The sequence below is a fragment of the Glycine max genome, chromosome 13 (assembly GCF_000004515.6).
Source record: "Glycine max cultivar Williams 82 chromosome 13, Glycine_max_v4.0, whole genome shotgun sequence".
NCBI lineage: Eukaryota > Viridiplantae > Streptophyta > Magnoliopsida > Fabales > Fabaceae > Glycine > Glycine max.
Window position 1 is genome coordinate 27,818,028 of NC_038249.2, and position 19,875 is coordinate 27,837,902.

At 37.7% G+C, this 19,875-nt stretch overlaps 2 protein-coding genes across 2 annotated transcripts; one reads left to right on the forward strand and one right to left on the reverse strand.

Moving 5' to 3' along the window:
- The first annotated feature begins 932 nt into the window (after positions 1 to 932).
- Positions 933 to 4,335, forward strand: LOC100797836 (homeobox-leucine zipper protein HAT5). Its single transcript, XM_003542650.4, has 4 exons — positions 933 to 1,540; positions 2,074 to 2,207; positions 2,656 to 2,895; positions 3,692 to 4,335. Exons 1-4 carry the CDS (start codon positions 1,453 to 1,455, stop codon positions 4,085 to 4,087), a joined length of 858 nt encoding a protein of 285 aa, XP_003542698.1. The 5' UTR covers positions 933 to 1,452; the 3' UTR covers positions 4,088 to 4,335.
- A 463-nt stretch (positions 4,336 to 4,798) lies between these two features.
- Positions 4,799 to 19,543, reverse strand: LOC100820223 (methyl-CpG-binding domain-containing protein 9). Its single transcript, XM_006594225.4, has 11 exons — positions 18,769 to 19,543; positions 14,932 to 15,118; positions 14,409 to 14,840; positions 13,155 to 14,249; positions 12,343 to 13,035; positions 10,866 to 11,171; positions 10,142 to 10,477; positions 9,738 to 9,836; positions 9,213 to 9,647; positions 6,502 to 8,691; positions 4,799 to 6,183 (listed from the first exon to the last, which is right to left on the reverse strand). Exons 1-11 carry the CDS (start codon positions 19,305 to 19,307, stop codon positions 5,887 to 5,889), a joined length of 6,609 nt encoding a protein of 2,202 aa, XP_006594288.1. The 5' UTR covers positions 19,308 to 19,543; the 3' UTR covers positions 4,799 to 5,886.
- Between the last annotated feature and the right edge of the window lie 332 nt (positions 19,544 to 19,875).

Genomic DNA, 19,875 nt, shown 5'->3' on the forward strand with positions numbered 1-19,875 from the left:
TAGAAATTCTTAAAGACAACAAAGAAGTGTAATGACATGTTTCTGTTCATGAAAACTTTTGTGACATGACAAAAGCAAGTTACTTGTATTATGCCTTTTTCAGCTTCCAAGTGATGATGATGCTATTGGGATCTTAAACATTGCCTATGATCTATCATCCAAAGATGGCCTGTTAAATTTGTCTAGAACCATGATTTCCACATGGAGCGATAAAGATGGCATTCAAGTTGGGAAAATAGATCACATACGTAAAGTTGAACTTCAGTCTTCATTGCGAAATTGAACTGTAATTCTTCTTAAAAAGACATACGGTATTGGAAACCAACAAAGTATAACACAATTATTTATTAAATAGTTATATTCTTTGAACATGTATATCATTTTCGACTTAAAAAAAATAGTGTTAAGTGATTCTTCGTCACCTTATAATGCAGCTCAGAAATCAGTTGTATATTACATTCAGTATTTCTCATACATTACCATATTTACTTGTTACTTGTGACAATGTTCATTACATGATTTCTAAGAATTGAATATCAACTACCGATTTAAGGATCTATATTCATGATAGTGGATTAGTAACTCAGCCAACATCAGCAAAACAAACTGATTATGTGATTTAGTTATTAAATGGAATTAACCCCGGTTTCATTTTATAACACACTTATCATTTACAATGATTTGTTATAAGAAAATATAATAGAAGACTTTTTACTTTTACATGTGTATATATTAGCCATTCAACCTAACGAGTTAACTTAATGGTTAGATATCATGTGCTCACAACAAGTTATGAGAACGATCTATTTATTTGAAAATCTCATGTTCAATCTCCACCACAATACTGCGAACGAGGTTAATATCCAGTTCATGCTCGTAGCAGGACCAAAATAGTAGTAATATATTATAAAAGGACATTTAAGTCAATTAACTACCAAGAAAGTTCTATAAAAGGCAGTGACCATCGTTCGTACAATTTTAGTCGCAGAAAACACTCACAAAGACACACAGAGTGTTCGTTGACGACACACACACACAACAAAAGCTCGCCGGAAAATCTTGCTCCGGAGATTCCGACGAAGGTGGTCGCGGCGGTGCTCCTCCTTCGTCCCGAAACTGAGGGCCTCAAAGTATAAACTTTGGTAGTGGGTAGGATCTGGCGGTGTATGATGGGATCTTGCATATGCCCGTTGGAGACTCCGGCGAGGTTGCTTTGGACCACAAGCTTCTTCCGTCATAAGCTTATGATCTTCTAATAGTTACTAATTCACACACAAACAAAACACTTCATAACAACAACCCTTCTGAAATTCTCAACACTAGTTTCGAAAAACAGAGTAAAACACACAGAACAAACACACACATACAAGAGCAAAGACACCTTTTAAGTACTAAGGTGTCTCTTTCTCTCGCCGGAAAGTGTCTCTGGCAGCGGTGATTGACCGGAGTGCCATGGAGTCTGGACGGATTTTCTTTGATGCCTCTGCTTCTCGCGGGAACAACATGCTCTTCCTCGGCAACACTGAACTTGCTTTTCGAGGTCATTCTCTTGCTCTTTATCTTGATTTGATGTTATCAAGTTTTCTCTTACTTACCCTTTTTTTGGATTGAAAATTTGAAATTAAATATGGTGTGGAGTATTTGTTGTTCTTATGGTTTGGTTTCTTAAAGTGCTTTTGGTGTTGTTCTCCTGATATTAATTTATGTTGACCATTAACATAAACCATTATTCCGCGTATTATAAAAGGTAAAATTCTAATTCTGATTAGAGAACAGTAAAAAAAAAAACACTGCATCTGAGTTTTGTGCTTCTAAAAATGAAATCTGTTTGGCAGCTGGGAAGTTTGGAACAATAAAGCAAACGAAATAAAAGGCATGATTCGATTTGGGTTTTTGATAAAGGAAGCAACTTGATGGTGTATCAGATTTGGGTTGTGACAGATAAAGAATTAAAAATTTCTTGTTTTATTAAATTTTTGTATGTATTATTATGTTTTGGCATGGATGGTGGTCTTGATACACAAAAGAGTGTAAATTGATGGGGTTTTGTTTTTGGGATTGAAATGAAAGCAGGGAGATCGATGATGAGCATGGAGGAAGCCTCAAAGAGGCGACCTTTCTTCACCTCACCGGACGAACTGTATGATGAGGAGTATTATGACAAGCAGTCGCCGGAGAAGAAGAAGCACCGCCTCAGTTCCGAACAGGTTGGCCAGTAGCTTCAAATTTGAATGAATTGCTATTTGTTGTTGTTGTCAGACTCATCACCAATTTGAATATAAGAAGTTGTTGCCATGAATAGCTTGAAATTTGAATGAATTGCTTTGACTTTGGCTTTTAAACTTAATATAATATGTGGAAAGAAAAAAGGTGGTTGGCTTTAAAGAGAAAACCTATTTTGTAGCTATGAAGAGATTGAATCTGAAACCATTTCTTACTATTAGTAGTAAATCAAGACAACTTTGCTTGATTTGAATACTTGGTGTTGTTATTAATTTACGGATTACTATATATTGTATAATGCTTTTACTTTACTTTGTTTTTTAGATTAATATATATTGTTGCATCCAAAGATTAAGATATGAGAAAAGTGTGTGATAGCTTGCCATCAACATTTCCATGTGCTGTGACACTCTTTATGTGGTTGATGGTTAGGTCCATCTGTTGGAGAAGAACTTCGAGGAAGAGAACAAATTGGAGCCTGAGAGGAAGACCCAGTTGGCTAAGAAGCTGGGATTGCAGCCCAGGCAGGTGGCTGTGTGGTTTCAGAACCGCAGGGCTCGATGGAAGACCAAGCAACTTGAAAGGGATTATGATGTTCTCAAGTCTTCATACGACACCCTACTTTCATCCTACGATTCAATTATGAAGGAGAATGAGAAACTCAAATCTGAGGTACATTTAAACATGTGTACCGTTGAAAAAGTTAAATCATTGTATTGCATCTATGCAACGGTAATTTTAAGATTTCTCTATGTAGATTTGGCTACTCATATATGCAATTTGAGTATCGGTGAATGACATAAAAGAGTGTTAGCAACATAATCTTAAATAGATTATTTTTAACACATATTTTATTATTAGTTATATTAAAAATAATTACAAAATAAGAAACTCATTATATACAGAATGGAACCTAAAAAAATTATAATTTTTAATAAATTTTAACCGATAATAATAATAAAAAAAAGTATTTGAAAGAATGTGTTATTAATATTTCTAGTGATACTACGGATAGAGTTATGCATAGATGTGTGTAATGGGTGAATAAAATAGAATAGAATATAAATTGTCTGTCAACAGTTGGGGGTGTATAGGATTAGAATTAGTGCCTTCACAATCAGAACTCCATCATAGCATAGCATAGGGAAACAAGTCGACACGACGCTTGGAAGATGATTGGTAGCTATCCTGAAAGGGTCCTACACATGAGATTCGACATTATAATAATCACAAACTACCAGGAGTAGCATCTGTTCTGAACCCCACCTCGTTTGCAAAGAGGTCACTTTCAAAGTAGCTATGCGAATATACCTTTGTAGATTTCTCAAAATATGCTTTAAGACTTCCTTTTGAGAAAGAGACTGAACTTTTAAAAAAGAAAAAAGGAGTATGCAAGATAGGCCAGAAACTAATTAACAAGTGGACTTTTTGATTGAATATCTTATATGACATGTTGACTATTCCGCAGGTGGTATCCTTAAATGAGAAGCTTCAAGTTCAAGCTAAAGAGGTGCCTGAGGAAACATTATGTGACAAGAAAGTCGATCCACTTCCAGTAGATGAAGATATGGCTCCGATTTTCAGCACAAGAGTGGAGGACCACCTGAGTAGTGGGAGTGTTGGAAGTGCGGTGGTGGATGAGGGTAGTCCACAGGTGGTTGTTGACAGTGTTGATTCATACTTTCCAGCTGACAACTATGGTGGATGCATGGGCCCGGTCGAAAGGGTTCAGTCTGAACAGGAGGATGGGAGTGATGATGGGAGGAGTTACTTGGATGTGTTTGTGGCATCTGAAACTGAGAATCAAAACCATGAGGAAGGAGAGGCATTGGGTTGGTGGACTAATATGTATTATGTTGGGTAAATGATAATGCAGCAGTGCTTTTGAAATTTAGATGCTTAATTAAGAAAAGGTAATAATATTGTTTAATTAGATGTATCATGTGGGCGAGAGGAGGAAAAAGTGAAAGCCCGATTTGGCTGGCTTGGACCCCTAGCAGTTGGAGTGTCCTTAAGCCAAGGTTTAATAAATAAAGTCTAATAATTTGGTCATTTGTGTTGGTTAATGGTTGTACTGTCAGAATTACAGTAAGTATATTTCTTGTTCGAGTATTAAAACATGGCTAATTAGTACTTTACAAAATTTGATGAGTTCTCTTTTTTTCCTACTGAATCCAATTTTGGAAAAACCATTTATGACAGCTAAACCAAAATAAAATCGGAGGTAACTCCCCAATCCCATTGTCTTCTTTTAATCCATTTCGAATAGTGCTTTTCAGCTAATATTATTTTTCACACCCTAATCACGGTAGTCCAATGTGAAATATTTACTATAATATACATCAACATTGTTTATAACTTGTTAAAAGCGCAGACAAAAAAGTAGAGTTATGCTTTTTCTTCAAAAAAAAATAAGACTCATCCAATACTATTTGCTAGAGTCAAATCTATCGGTTGAAACCAGAGACATTGCAATATCAACTATAAGATATATGGATAAACTTAAATTCTCACTAAGAATTTGTCGGAAGATTCCAGCACAAAATTGCAAGAAACTCAATATAAGCCATGCTAGTTAATTACACAAAAATCTCATTATTAACAAGCATTCCAACGATCATACTATGTCAGATATTTCTGTTGCATAACAGATATAATCTAACACCAATAACAGAGATATTCGGACCTAAAGATCATCATCAAGCAAGCAATGAGAAAGCTTACAGATATCATTCAACCTACCTCCCAAACACACCCTAGTAAGTTACCTAATCTGCATTTACACTTTAGTATAATGGACGCAGCAAACACTTATGCAAGGGCTAACTCGACACGTGCAATGCACATGAACTAATGTCACAAATCAGAAACTACATTAAGATACAATAAGACAGGCCTCGTGGCAGTGCTATAACGATGGAACCACCCTTACTTACAGTAACTTAATCCTCATTGAGATGCTAAAACTGAGGAGGGGGCTAGCTATTAGTGTCTAAGTTAAACCCCCCACAAACATGACTAGAGAATTATGGGAATTATGCAAATAAACAAATCAAACAGAACACGCACTACGCAAGCAGCACAAAGCAGATGGAAAAAAGCTTTGATTCCAATAATTCCCCTGCATTCTAACACATCTGCAGATGCCCAAGAACAAAATCAAGGGCATGCGTGTGCAGGACTTTTCTGGGGTCAGAGAAAAAGTATAAAGAATGAAATATTGCCTACAACTGCTCGACTTAACATTTTCTTACTTCTTTCCCATCCTTTCCTTTTTTTACTACTTTTTTCCTATTCCTTCTTTACAATAATTCCATTTGTATACATTTATGGATCAGACTCTGCTAGAAAAATGAAAAATGTACTTCTCTGCTATGGAGCAGCCAACTGGACAGCTGCAGCAGAAATCATTTCAAAATTGGACGCATCCTCACAATTTCCCTCATACTGGAGCCCCCCACTGAAAGCAGATAATCCTACAAATTCTGCTTAGCCAAAAACCAGCATCTGAGTTAGCAGGTCAGTTTTACCTATATGTACAAGCATGCAAGAGACACCAGCTGTGGCTGCCCCATGGCCCAATCATACCAGTGGATGATCACATCACACCACATAAAACCAATCAGCTATCAGATTTTCTGAGCCAAGAGTATAAGTATGAGATCAACTATCTGATTCCTTCCTTTTCCTGGTTGACTTCCGGCTTGCTTTGGATTTTTCTGTGTCCACATTCATCAGTGGTTTTGGTTCCGCTATGACAGAAGGTTCAGAGCTGTCAGTAAAGCTTGAATTGGGCATCTTCTCATATATAATGGCTAAATCAAGGGAGTATATGCGAAGGGCAAGGGAAGGCAAAGTAGAAGATTTGGCAGCTGCTGAGAATGATGACCAGTACCACCAGTCATTCCTCAAGTACTCTGTCTTAATCATATCCTCCAGTGTAAATGTTGCCTGAATCATCTGAAAAATGGAAGGAACATCAATTAACAAACACAAGTTCACATTCATTACTAAGCTGCTTGAACTACAAATATGGTATAATTATTGGTCAAAAAATTCATGTGCAAACATAAAACTGCTGTTTTTCACTGATATTGGAGTTTAAGGGCAAAGTGGCATAAAAAAGTCATCAAATTGTTTCCTAACGAGAATCAAAACAAAAAACTACTCAATAAGGTGAGTTGCAGTGCTGAAACTAAAGGAATGAGAAACATGTGGAGTTGCCAATGCCTGTTAATGGAGAATTGTATGTGCTAGACCCACAGAAATAAGACAAACCTCATATATAGTCTTTGCAGATTTTACAAATGTACGCCAAGCCTGTCTTCTGTCTGGCACAGCCTTTGATGGTCTAAGAGCAATTGCCAGGAGTGCAGCATCCATGTCAAGTAGATTTATCTTCAGCTGCCTCAAAATGTGAGAAGCTTTTCCAACTAGTGGTCTCAATGAAGGCGAAGGAACCACACAGCACCCATCGGCTCCCATAACTGAAGCAGGACTACAAAAAGAGAATTTTCCATCTCTTTGTTCTCTCAAGGATGATTTGTTGGATTTATTGCTTTCATTTGCAGCCAATTTTCCAGTAGAAATGCCAGATTTATGGTCAAGGCATGTGCCAGCTCCATCAGTGTTTCCCTGAGAAACCCGGCTTTCTGACACTATGGACACACCACCAACAATGCTTTCATCCTTTTGAGCTGAGAGTGTATATTCACTAACAAAAGGAGATACAGAAGGAACAAAGGATGGGATACCATCTGAACCAATAAGACCTATTTCGCTGACAAGTTCCTTGTTAGAATCATTTGTCACAAACTTGGAACATATATCTTCAAAATTAAATGGGCATGTGGATTCTTCATTTGAAAATTTAATCAATCTTGAGCTAAGCTTAGAAGATCCACTAACCGAGGTCAAAGCTGTTTCCGCATCAGCTCTGAATTTTTCATGTAAGGTATCACATTTTAAGTTCCCTCTTCCTTTAGAAGATCCATTTTTATCCTTATTCTTCTCTATGGCCAGAAGACCTGCATTACACTTGCCATCATTGTGCCCATCAAATTCAATGTCACTCGCAACAGTTTTGTGACAATGTGTGCAGTGTTTCCTAGAAGGCAATATGGGTTCTAGGCACTCACACCTATACAACTTTTCATCATTAGTTGTTCTGGTCTTTCTATTTTGCTTCTTTAACACTTCACTATTATCCCACTCAACAAAGGGACCAAATTTCTTTTCCAGCAAGGAAGTTGCCTTGGTAACAAGAGAATTAGATACTGTTTTCTCTCTGTTTCTTGGCATAGAAACATTTCCTTGGTCCTTGGCCCGATCTTCAGTCTGTGCATTAATAAACTGTTGGAATCTTGATTTTGGCCCCAGCATAATGGAATCTTTCAGTTCTCTTTCTTTAGGGTCACTATCATCCAGCCAACCTAAGAGCTCTTCAATTTCAACATCAGTTTCATAAGCAATCCACGGAGAACTATTGCCCAAAGGATTACTAGGCTGAGACATTAAAGAGGAATCCTTGTCAGATAGTGCACAATGCTGCAGAACAGAAAACTTCTCCACATAGTCTCTGCTAAATGTCATTCCTCTTCCATGCAGCAAAGCAGCACTTGCATCAACAACTATACGTGAACGTCCTCCGGGCAAAGCCGAAGCCCAGTACAATCGACCAATGGAATCAATACCCAAACATTCCCGGCGAACAGAGAGCTTCAGCAGCTGTGATGCTACACTAGTTATGGAGTCCTGCAATAGCGAAATATCACGTTTGATGGCAATGAGCTCAAGGTGGTAGGGTTCGGACTCATTCACAGAAATCTGAGGAACATCAACAGGCATTCCTTGCTGGTAAGACACAGGAGTAGGTATGTCCTTTCCCTCACATTTCTGGTTTTTACCCTGAACAAGAGATGCTCCACCAGCACCATTTGTTTCTTGAGGCATATGATTTGGCAATGGAAAAGACTTGGGGGATTTGTCTGTACATTGAGACTCCACAGCGCCAGAGACATTTCTAAATTGCCCCTCTACATCTATGGAATTCATATTTTGGCTATCAGAATCTGAATTTGTCACAGATATGCTTTTATCAACACTATCAAACCTATACTTATCTTTGGTAACCTCTTCTGAAGGCAGACTATCAACAAATACCCCAAAATTACTAGGATTGTCAACTGCAGTATGTGGCTGGACCAGACATTTACCAGTATTTGATAACAAAGAAGCAAACCCTTCCTTAAGACCAACTTCTCCAGCAGTATTTAGTGAGAAAGTATCAATTTTGGCAGCTTTTGTGGATAAAATATCCTCTCTAGTTTTCAGACTTTTCCACTCTGCAGAGTGTGCACGCAATTTCTGATGTAACTCTGCAGACAACTCTGCACATTGCTCAAGGTGCTGGTGTATCAGGGAAGAATTAAGCAACTCATCGCATAAAAACTTGAGAAGGAAAGTTCTCTGCAATGATTTTAAAAAAATGTAAGCAAATACAAACACAGAAAACAGTTTCAGAAATAAGTTATCAATCATAACACAAGATGCACCATACAGAGCATTTTATGCTTAGTAATAATAGTAGTAAATTCCAGCATCGTAACATCATGCTCAAAACCAAAAAAATGAGCCTTTGCATCAGTAAAAGCAATATTTTGATGTTACCTTTTATACATACAAGAAAATTAGAAAATTGGCTATACCAAGGAAACCAAGTAACGAATGAAAATTTAGCAAAATTATAAGTGTCAGGACAATATATCATTTATACAGGATATAATCCCATTAAAATTCATTCAGATGACAGCAAATGGGAAGCACATACCAGCATTATCCAATTACTGACAAAAACATTTTCCAGAATGATACAACAAATATAAAGTGTAAAAAATAAGACAATAATTCCATTCTACCAAGAAGGCTTGTATGGATTAGCTATGTTAAGAAAATGAAAAGGTAACATAAGTAGGTGTGCATAAACAAACCTCGCCCACACTGTACTCCCAGTATTCTTTTTCTTCAATTGCAGCAGATAAATGAGCTAGAGATTCTAAGTAAAGAGAATTGACTTCTCCCTGGAATTTTTTACTTTGCCGTTTGCCAATAACCTGTGTACGTTCTGTAACATTTTGAGTTGCATGTTTACCAACAACACAAGAAGGACAGTACCAGTTTCCCTCAGGGATCCTCGCAAGTGGAGGATTCAAGCAATATGTATGATACTCAGCATCACAAGTATCACATAGTAGAACACTATCATCATCCCTATCAATGCCACATACTTTACATACTCCCTCATCCCAAGGGGCCTTCGGAATCTCATTTGTTGACTCAATAAAATCACCAACTTCCTTTCTCATTTCTGCACTTAAGCATTCCAGTTTAGCATATTCCACAAATCTTTGGACATAGGTGACAACCTGTAACAAAGGAAGAAATTTTAAAAGTTCAATTAACTACTGAAATCACAAGATTATGTGTATTGACGTAGACACAAACAAGCTACCAACCTCCTCATTATATAATGATTCAAAGTTTTGGGTCAGTTTTTCAGCCAGCTCAACTAAATCAGGTTGATCCCCAAAAGCAACACGGACATTGTTCCACAGCTGTAACATCAAATCTACAAATTAGTGCCCTCCACAAGTCAAAAATAAGAATGACTTGGCATCTAATAGAAAACACATTAGAGACCAGTATGTGAAGTCGAACATGAGGAAACCAATCATGATGTTTCTAGAGCCAAAGACTAAAATAGTTCAGAAGCAAGCATAAAAGAAGCATTCACAATAATCTTTATAAAGAGAAACAATACCATAAAAGCAGAGAAAGGTGAGCCTAAAAGGGAGTAGTAATCTAAAGAGAAAACAACATAGAAGACTGGTCAAGCAATTTGAAGTTTTGGAAGACAGACCTCGCGGACATCCTCCAGAAAAGCTTCATGAGATCCACCATAAGCTCCAGTAGCTAATCTTAGGTCAATAGTGCGGAAGTCAAGAGGACGGGCTACCATGGCTGGAGATCCAAGAAGCCCCTCATCATCATTATCTGAAGAATTTATTAATTTTCTTCCCAACAAATTGCAAAAAACCTTTGAATCATCTGCAGCAGCGGCACGACGTAATACAATGCGACATTGTTTCATGATAATGTCAGAAATTGATATAACAATTTTCTTTTTCTGGCTTTTATTGGGATTCGATTGCAATCCTTCACCACCAACTTTAACCAACACTGAAAGAACTGCTTTCTGTTTATAAACAAGAATAATATTCAATTCAGGATCATGTTTTCTTAACAACAACAAAAATTAAGAACACTTTATTTTAACCAGATGAACTACCACATTGTAACATAGAGAATAATATGAAGCCATTAGTTCAGTTATTATACATTGATGAAGAAACTCTCTGTAATAGGTAACATGAACCCCACGATATACACTGAATTCTATCACAAGGTTTTTGGTCAGATATCTGATCTAATGGTCAAGAAACTGTCAACAGTTTTATCAATGCAACTAAATAGTGGTTCTACCTTAGTTTTGGTTTGGCCACTTCCATGTATATCACATGCACCCCCTAAAAACACACACACACACACACACACACAAAAGGAGAAATGCCACTGAGAAGCACCTTTGTTGGTCCAGAAGCATTGCCCTTGTACACTTCCTTACTGATTGAATGCTCCAGTATTTCCCTTGCCCATTCTGGTGGATTCTTTTCCAGAGCCTCATAAACACACTTTCTGATTCGGGTGCCTACATTTGTTGGTAGCTTTCTGACAGGTTCTAGCATCTGTGCCCATTCAGGAACATTACCATCATTTGCCAAAAAAATTTCAGGAGCACCCTTTGCATTAGACTCTTCTTCTTCCATGGTTAGTATGTCATTTTCTCTGCTTAAAGAACCAAAAATTGTCTTTGTAGCCTCTGCAAGCAGCTGAGAGCCAAACAAAAAAGCTTGTCATTGATACTTCTATCATTCCTTTCAGTTTGACAACCTAAATTGTAGTCCAGAAAAGTTTGACCAGCAGCAAAATATAAAATCTAAACACATGGAATGCCATACAAAAAAATACTTTAAAAAGGAAACTGAATTGCCAGATAAAACAAGCACTCCACTCGTGTCATGACAAAGCTGACTAAAGGAATAAAACTATGCCATATCCAAATGAACAGCAAGTACTAAACCAGAAAGGCTTGGTTAGGCTAACTTGTCAACATTATAGGAAAAAGAAAAGCAGAACTTAGCCAGTACAACATTCTGACAAGCATTTAACTACCATTTTTGCTAAATCACAAAGGAACAGCAAGTCTAATGTGAAGTACTTAGACTAAGCATGATTCAAAGAACTATTATCATGGGGAATCCAAGCCTATAATTAAAGTATGTCCACTAAAATGATAAAGAAGAGTTTTAGTCTTTAATATATATATATATATGAATGTCCTTAATTTGCTTAGCAATTTAGTATGCTATAGGCATTCTCCACAGTAAGCATCATAATTCTTCCTGGTTCTTATTCAAAATCCCATTGTTTTCCTCAGTTATCGCCATTTCTTAGTCCATCCTCCCTTTAAATCAATAAATTTTCAATCAACTAGTTTAAACAAATTAAAGTTTGAGTTCATAACCTGTTGAATCGAAATTCAAGTTCTTAGCCCATAAATAATAATTGTCAAATTCAATTCTGCTCACAAGTTGTGCCCTGTTTCCATAAGCCGTATAAATAAATGAAAATGTCCTAGTTATCCATATAAAAATCAAAAGTGATCATTAGACCCCATCCCAAAGTATCAACAAGTTCAGAGGAAAAAGACTTGCCTGGGTTGGCAATACCCCACCTATCGTTTAGCCTTCTAGAAATTATTAAACCTAAAGTGACTTTCTTACAATCTAATCTCTTGTTTGGAAACCATAAAAACCTGTATCTTAGAATTGAGCCTAAATGCCAAATAAATTTATATCAAGGTCCCATGTTTTTTTTTTGAACGGCCTATCAAGGTCCCATGTACTAGCATTGTGAAGCAAATGAGTATTGAGTATCTAATCACATTAGGCAAGGTGATGATAAAACTCAATGATAATTGTATTAAGAAGCTATGCTCACCTGTGCATCTGCTTCCATCCCAGCCACACCAGTAAGAGAACCACACAGCAAACCACCATCACCACGTAAGCAACGAAATACTTTAGCACTCTCGCGAGCAGTAATTTCTGCAGACTCAAGGTTACCATCCATTGACAAAAAAGCCAACATATACCTACGAGCTAATTCTGGCCAAGTCAATTCATTAATAGGAAGCATATTGAGCTTGGTTCGTTTAGCAGGAACTGCACTATCCATATCTTTCCTTCTTCCCCGTCTTGTTCGTGATTCTCCAGGTTCAGAATTTGGATCTACCAGGGCAGCCACCTTTGACAGCAATTCACCTATTAGAACTCTTAGCAACGATTTATGAGCCTTGGTCAAAGCTACACCGAAGCATCTGGCATATGTGAAAGAGGCAAGCTTAACTTGAGCTGTCTCTTTCATTGCTTCTGTTTCCACATGAATAAATGCATGAGAACTTTCTATGGAAACTGATGGATCAACTTCACATCTTGGGGATAATAATGGTCTACCATTACCATCAGCTCCTAGGGAAATAAAAACTTGACTTTCATCCATGTCCCTCTCAGATTTCTCAAGAAAATTTGATCCATCAAACCAGGGGTTAATGAGTTCTTTCTCAAGTTCATCTAATGTCAATGGTTCTTTCAGGTCCAGAATTTCATGAAATCGCTTTAAAAGCTCCCAAGCCTGGAAGATAAAAGCAGAAAAATGTAAGACTATATCATAGCATATAAATAATAATGCCATCGAATGTAAAAGGTTAACGTAAAAATATCAGATCCACCATTGGCAGATAACATAAATACCTGAAAAATGTCACCAATGAGCTCACCAGGAGCCCTAGAGCATAATGGCTTCCCAAGTGGTGGATGACAACTTTCCTTAATACTTTTTTCAGTCACCTTCTTGGACCTTCCATATAAAGCTTGAACTGCTTCTTCCTGATATTTTGATCCATCTCTCCATTCAACCACTAAGAAACCATTTTCAACTGTTGGCAATGACGAGCTATTATTTCTATTATTTAAAAGTTCATACTGCAAAGAGTCTTGGACACTAGGAAGCTGTTCCAATACTTCTTGCACAAATTCAACATCTAATCCAAATCTATCCTGCTCCAACCATTTTCCCAATGCCACGTAGATACCTTCCAGATCATTGTCTGAATAAATTACATCTGGGATGCCAACTGAACCAAGAGAACCACAAAATTTATCCAACGAAGTACAGTATGTATCACTTTTTCCATTCCTTAAATCCCACTTATCAACATGGTTACAATAGAACTTGAGAGTTCCTTTCAGTTTTAAGATATCCTTGCAAGCATTAACTAGCTTTTGAGAAATAACTCTCCACGCAGAGAATGACGACCGCTCTTCCACCAAAATTTCGCCAAGGCCATTAAACCCCAAGTTATCAGCTAATGAATTGCTAGCATTATCTTGAACTGAACTAGTAATAGGGTGTAATACATCTGACATATCACGTGACTCAATCGAGCAGCTTGGGAAGCAACTTAGGATATCATTTTCCGTTGGCAAACAAGAGTCTAAAAGCATCATTTGGAGACCTTCATCATAATCTAAATCCATATTAGCATTAGTTTTTCTCTCACCTTCATTGGTTTGACTCACAACTTGACAAAGTTTTGACATTGAGAGTATGGTTGACCCAACTGGAACAGGAAATTCAGAACAGGAACACCTTCGGATCCTAAATATAGGTCCAGAATCACCACCTTCCAAAACTTCACATGTAAAAAGAGAGCCAGTGATCTTGTCATGCCAACAAGATTTATAACCTACAGGATAGATAAGATTAACATCATAATATGAAGGTCTCCCATCAACTTTCCCCAAAGAAAGAACAAAGAAGTCCTTGAACTGTAGAGGAAGTCCATCCTGAAATATAAAACACAAAAAATCAGGCTGAAATAGCTAATTTTAGGTTCACTATAATAATCCCTAAATTCTGTATTAGTATGGGAAAAAAATAATAGAATGAAACCAGCTTCACAAATAAAACGAGGAAATTTGATTATATGAATTAGATGCACTTACAGCAGATTGTTGAGAGCAGGAGTGGCAATCCTCTTTTCTTCCAATTTCAGAGGGTTTTGGGATATTTCCCCTAGCACTAGCACATTCCACATTTAAACCATCACAAGGAGGATCCTTACAATTACTATTCGTCGAGGTTCCCCGATTTTCCATAGAACCGTTGGCTACTGTAGTCCTTGTTGACTTTCTTTTTCTGGATGGAGGCCCACCTAAAGAAGGGAGAGACCTCTCACTCCTTAGTTCAGATTCAATAGAGTTGTAGCCAGACGTTAGCCCCAAATAACAAGCCACTTCATACACAGAATCAAATATCTTTCCATCTGGTGCACAGTAAACTGCATACAGTTCAGAGTTGCTCACTGATTGTCTAAATTCCACTCGCCAACCTTCCTCTAGTACACCACGCCGTTCAGATACAAAATCTCTAAGAGCCTGCAAAATTATCTCATTTGGACTCGAATGGTATTTTAATAGCTATATTATTAATACTACTATGAATTACAAGAGGGAAATTGATATGTACCTCCTCAAAGCTTCTAGTAATTGACTGAGTATGGTTCAATATATCCTCAAAACCGACTCTAACAGCATGTGTCACAACTTCAGATGCCTTTTCGAAGCCATTAGCATTCCCATTGTTGAAGTTTGAATTCGTCACTAGGGCACCAAATGGATTGGCAGCAAAAGAATTATCACCCAGAGCGTGCTTTCTAAGACCAAAATAAACATAAAAAGTAACTACCTAAAACAGCTGGGGATTCAGGAAGCATAAATTATAGCATGAATAGATCAAGACATAAGTGGAAATGAAGATTACAACAAAGTACACCAAAATTCATCAATTAGCAGGCAAGCTACCCAAAACATATCAGTAATTCAGTGTTTAAATAAACATCAGCATATGACAGACCCTATTAATAACATGTCATTTATGCTGAGTTCAGTTGTGCTTTATAAAGTTATTCTAAAATTATACCAGATTTATAATCTATTATGTGGGAACAGAAAAAAGGAGAATGATATGAAGTTTATTTCTAAACACCTTGCTTATATAATTTGAAATTTGAAATAGGAATAACGGGAAGCCACTTTGCATGCCCTCAATCAAAAAAATATTTGTTAATTTGACCAAGAAAGACAGGTAGGGTAATACAAGTAAAAACATGTGATGGCAATGCATATATGCTAATGTGGACATCAACTACCAGCGATACAGCATTACAAGCGAAATAGTATTTATGATTCACTATTTACATAAATAGCTTCTTGCCTTCTTAGAAGAAAATAAATGTTGCGCTTCAACAACAGTGGCCATGGCCGGGATATAAACAATTCCATGACAACAGCATTAGACATACATACTTGTTATAGCTTTGTAAACAATAGGAACCTAAATAATGTTTAAGGTGAAGCCTATATCATGCTAATGCTGCTATTGTGGCCACAATGGCTACTACTGAAAACTGCTTCACAATTTGAATCCCATAGAAGCCTAGGGTACTGTAAAGAACTAGCAGTGTTTTGGGAAAACTGTATGTGCACAGGTGTTTAGACTTTCCATGTGAAAGCAAACCTCAGTAAAAAATTGCCCATATTTAGCAAAACACTAAATGCCTATTTATCGTCTATATTTGGAATTGGAATTGGAATTGCAATCCGACCGATTAATTCTAATTTTAAAGTTTGGAAACCCTAACTGAAAATGATACTTCCATATTAAAACTCCATGGAATTACAAAATACGCTGCACAAACCCTAATTCTTAGCCAACATCCTAAACACTGCCATATATAATAACAGGAAAGGAATATAAAAGAAGAAAGAAAGGAATTACAACAAGAAAGAGCAACATAAGGTTACCCATCCGAACACAACAATGAAAGAAAAAGAAAACAAGACATAGACATACTAAAAAATTAAAATAGAACATAGAACAGGATGTGAACAGAGAAGAAACCACAGATCAGTGTGCCAGAGTTCCACGGATAATGAGCTCTAGGTCAGATGACACAAGTGAGAGCAGTATGCTATTTAGCCTTCGAAAGGGGGATTTTATTGACCCTCTTAATCAGCACCAAACGACATCGTTTGAGGGGCTAGAAAGGGGGGGGTGTGTACATGGAAAGAATAGCTGCTGAGCTGGCAGCAATTCCACGCGAAAACAGCTATAATTCACACAACAACTGCAACACTGAACTACTCTCCTTTGGGCCTCAGATGCGGCACGGGACTGCACTGAGACACGACACCACTATGGCGGCCCAATTGCGCACAATTGACTATTACAGAATTTATTATTTTAAATCAATTTCAACTATAGTAGAATTGGAATTAAAATTAAAATTATGAATTATAATTCCATTTCCATTACAGAGTCACCCATGCTAACTTTAATTGAAAGTCCACTAAATGTCCCCAAAATGTTACTTTAATTCCTATTTAGTATTCACAGTAAGTCTTTTCCGATTAACAAAAGAACAATAGTACCATAGGAAATTCCTTTCCGATTAAATTTGTACCATTTTGTCCTACAAACATCACACCAAAGGTGCAAATATATAAATATATATATATATAAGTGCAGTACAGCAATGTATTTCCTGTCTTCATAAAGCAGGAGGCTTAAAAAATTGTTTGGCATTCTTTTAATGAAAATGTTCCTGAAATGGGATCAAACTACTTTTGTAAATGGAAAGTTGAAAATCCAGTGGCAACTATTCAATTAAAACAAAAAAGTTGAAAACTATATAAGCCAAACAAGCTTATAGCTCAACTGGCACCAGCCCAAATTGCAATGCCATTGCATCATTTGCATGTTTTCTGATCACAATGTAAGGGGTTCGATTCTCCTCTAGGCCAGCTTTCCCTGTGCTATGAAGCTGCTAGCTTCTTTTTTATAATAAAAATAATGAGCATTGCTACTTACAAAAACTAAAAACAATTACTGGAGGTTGACAACGAAAAAGGAATCATTTGGATACATAGATAATCAAAGAAAAAAGTGATTTTGGAAGTAACTGCTCGCACTTACATATTCTATCATTTTACCATCTCCTACCAGCCAACTACCTATGTTTCCCAAAACTTCATTAAACTCTTCATAAAAGTTAGCATTTTCAAAAAAAATTTAAAAAAACTATATTGACCTAACATATTTTCTAAAATTCAAAAACCTATAAACAGAAATGAATGAGAGATGAGGTCTGTTTCAGGAAGCAAAGTCACAATTTAGGGGACACAAATTGGTTAAAAATCCAGGTTCATGTGAACCAGAACCACAAAAATATCCAATTTCAGGTTTGCAGAACTTGCACGATCTCATGACTTCACTATGATCTCATCTATTGGCAATTTTGGCCATGGTTCAGAACGGGACAGGGCAGCAGGATTGTAACACCATGGTACAGAACGGGACAGGGCAGCAAGATCATAAGACCGTGCAATCCTGTGATCTAGATTGCAATTTTAACAGCATTGATATTTCCTGTCTTCAAGAGGGGAGAGAGCTTGAAAATTTGTTTGGTTGTGTTTTAATGACAAGGTTCCTGAAATAGGATCAAATCATTTTTGGAACGGAAAATTGAATGCAGCAACAACTATGCAATTATAACAAAAACTATATATGGCTCAAGTAGCACCGGCCCTAGTCGCAAAGCCGCGCGTGATGACAACATGAGCAGTTCGATTCTCCCCTAGGCCGCGTATTCTCCCCACGCGACGTGGGTGTTTGTTTCTTTGATACTATAGATAAAGCACATCACTACTTTTCACAAAAAACTAAAAACAGAAAAGAGTTACCTGAGGTCGACTACAAAAAAGGAATCCGTTAGGATACATGAATAACCAAAGACAACAACAACAACACCTTATCCCACTAGATAATCAAAGAAAAAAGTGATTTTTGAAGTAACTACTTTCGGCCTCAAACTCACATATATTCTTCCAGCTACCATATCCAACCAGCTAACTACCTCAGTTTCTCAAAACTTGACTACACTCTTCTCACAAAAGCCCCACCATTTCCATAAAGAAATCAAAAACCATACTAACCTAGCATACTCTCCAAAATTCAAAAACCTAATAAAAACACAAAATGAACCAAAGAAGAAAAACACATTCTCAGCACAACAAGCAGACACTAAAGCACCCACATTGATCCCGCCACAGTTAAAACCTCTTCATTCTTTCAAACCAACAAGCCATACCACTCATTCCCAACATCCTCACTGAAAAACCTCCTTAAAGGGTTTAACTTCACATTACACACTAAAACACAGCAAACTGAAAACACAAGGTTATACATATACATAAGGTAGATAACAAAATGAGAGCTTGAATGTGAAAGTGAAGTTTTCCGTACCTCGAAACCTGCACTTCATCGTCGCCTCCGTCGCCTTCGGCGTCGCTCGGCGGCGGAGCATTGATATCGAGAAGCTGCTTAACGCCCAACGGCCACCGCTTGCTCTTCACTCCGGCGGCGACGCACTCGCCGCAGACCCATTCGTCGAGGCTCGCTGCCTGCCGGCCTCCGCCGCGAATTCCGGCGCAGGCGAGGTGGAAGCCGCGCTCGCAGCCGTCGCACACGACGAGTTGGTGGTGGCTGCCGGCGGCGGGGGAGGGCTTGGCGCATGCGGCGCAGGGAGAGGAGCCACTGCGGGGGAGGGCGGCGGGACCTCCCGGAGGCGGCGCCGGGTTGTCGTGATATGAGCGGACGACGTCGACGGTGACGGAGCCCGGTAGGGTTTCTGGAAACGAAGATGAAGGCGACGGGATCTCGTTTAGGTCGATTCCGAGGCCGGAACGCGCGTCTTGGTTGTGGTTGTTGTGCGGCGGCGGCAGTGGCGGCGGCGCGTTGAGGTTTCGGTCACCGCCGGTGGAATCCGAGAGCTCCATGATCATCGGGGAGACGGCGCAGAGTGACAAAGCGACGCGCTAGGGCTTCCCTTATGAACCATTGTGCGTTGTTGCGAATTTGAAGAGATTGTCGCGTAGAAGAGAGATCGAACTGAGAGATTGAAGCGTGCGAAAGAGAGAGAAAGTGAGAAGAGAGAGAAATGAAATGTGAGAAAAAGAAAAGGGAAAGACAGGGATGGGACCGTATCTGTATCGCAGGTAAACTCGTTAGTCTCTTTTCTCAGTTTCTATTCCCCTTTTTTATTCACTTCAACAACTGCAAACTTATTTATGTCAAAAATAAAATGACAAAAGATAAACAAACGAATTTTTTTATAAAAAGAATTTTAGGGTTTATATTTTCTTGGAATAAGGAGTATTGTTATGATTAAAATATAAGGGTAAATCGTTATATGATGTGTGTAACTTGTGTCTTGTGTAATTATAAAATTATTATGTATGGTAAATAAATACATGTTTAAAACTCATTGTGAAATTAAAAATCACACCAATTCTATTTAAAAATGTAAAAATTATGACTTATCAAATTTTTACTCGGGGCAAAAAATTACAT

What these genes read in the sequence shown, in the direction of transcription:
- LOC100797836 (XM_003542650.4), top strand. Translation starts at nt 1,453, where the DNA reads ATGGAGTCTGGACGGATTTTCTTTGATGCCTCTGCTTCTCGCGGGAAC. An exon ending in ACCGCCTCAGTTCCGAACAG is followed by an intron (nt 2,208 to 2,655) that starts GTTGGCCAGTAG and finishes GTTGATGGTTAG; the next exon opens with GTCCATCTGTTGGAGAAGAA. An exon ending in ATGAGAAACTCAAATCTGAG is followed by an intron (nt 2,896 to 3,691) that starts GTACATTTAAAC and finishes ACTATTCCGCAG; the next exon opens with GTGGTATCCTTAAATGAGAA.
- LOC100820223 (XM_006594225.4), bottom strand. Translation starts at nt 19,307, where the DNA reads ATGATCATGGAGCTCTCGGATTCCACCGGCGGTGACCGAAACCTCAAC. An exon ending in CCTGCTCTCAACAATCTGCT is followed by an intron (nt 14,250 to 14,408) that starts GTAAGTGCATCT and finishes TTTATATTTCAG; the next exon opens with GATGGACTTCCTCTACAGTT. An exon ending in AATCATTATATAATGAGGAG is followed by an intron (nt 9,648 to 9,737) that starts GTTGGTAGCTTG and finishes CCTTTGTTACAG; the next exon opens with GTTGTCACCTATGTCCAAAG.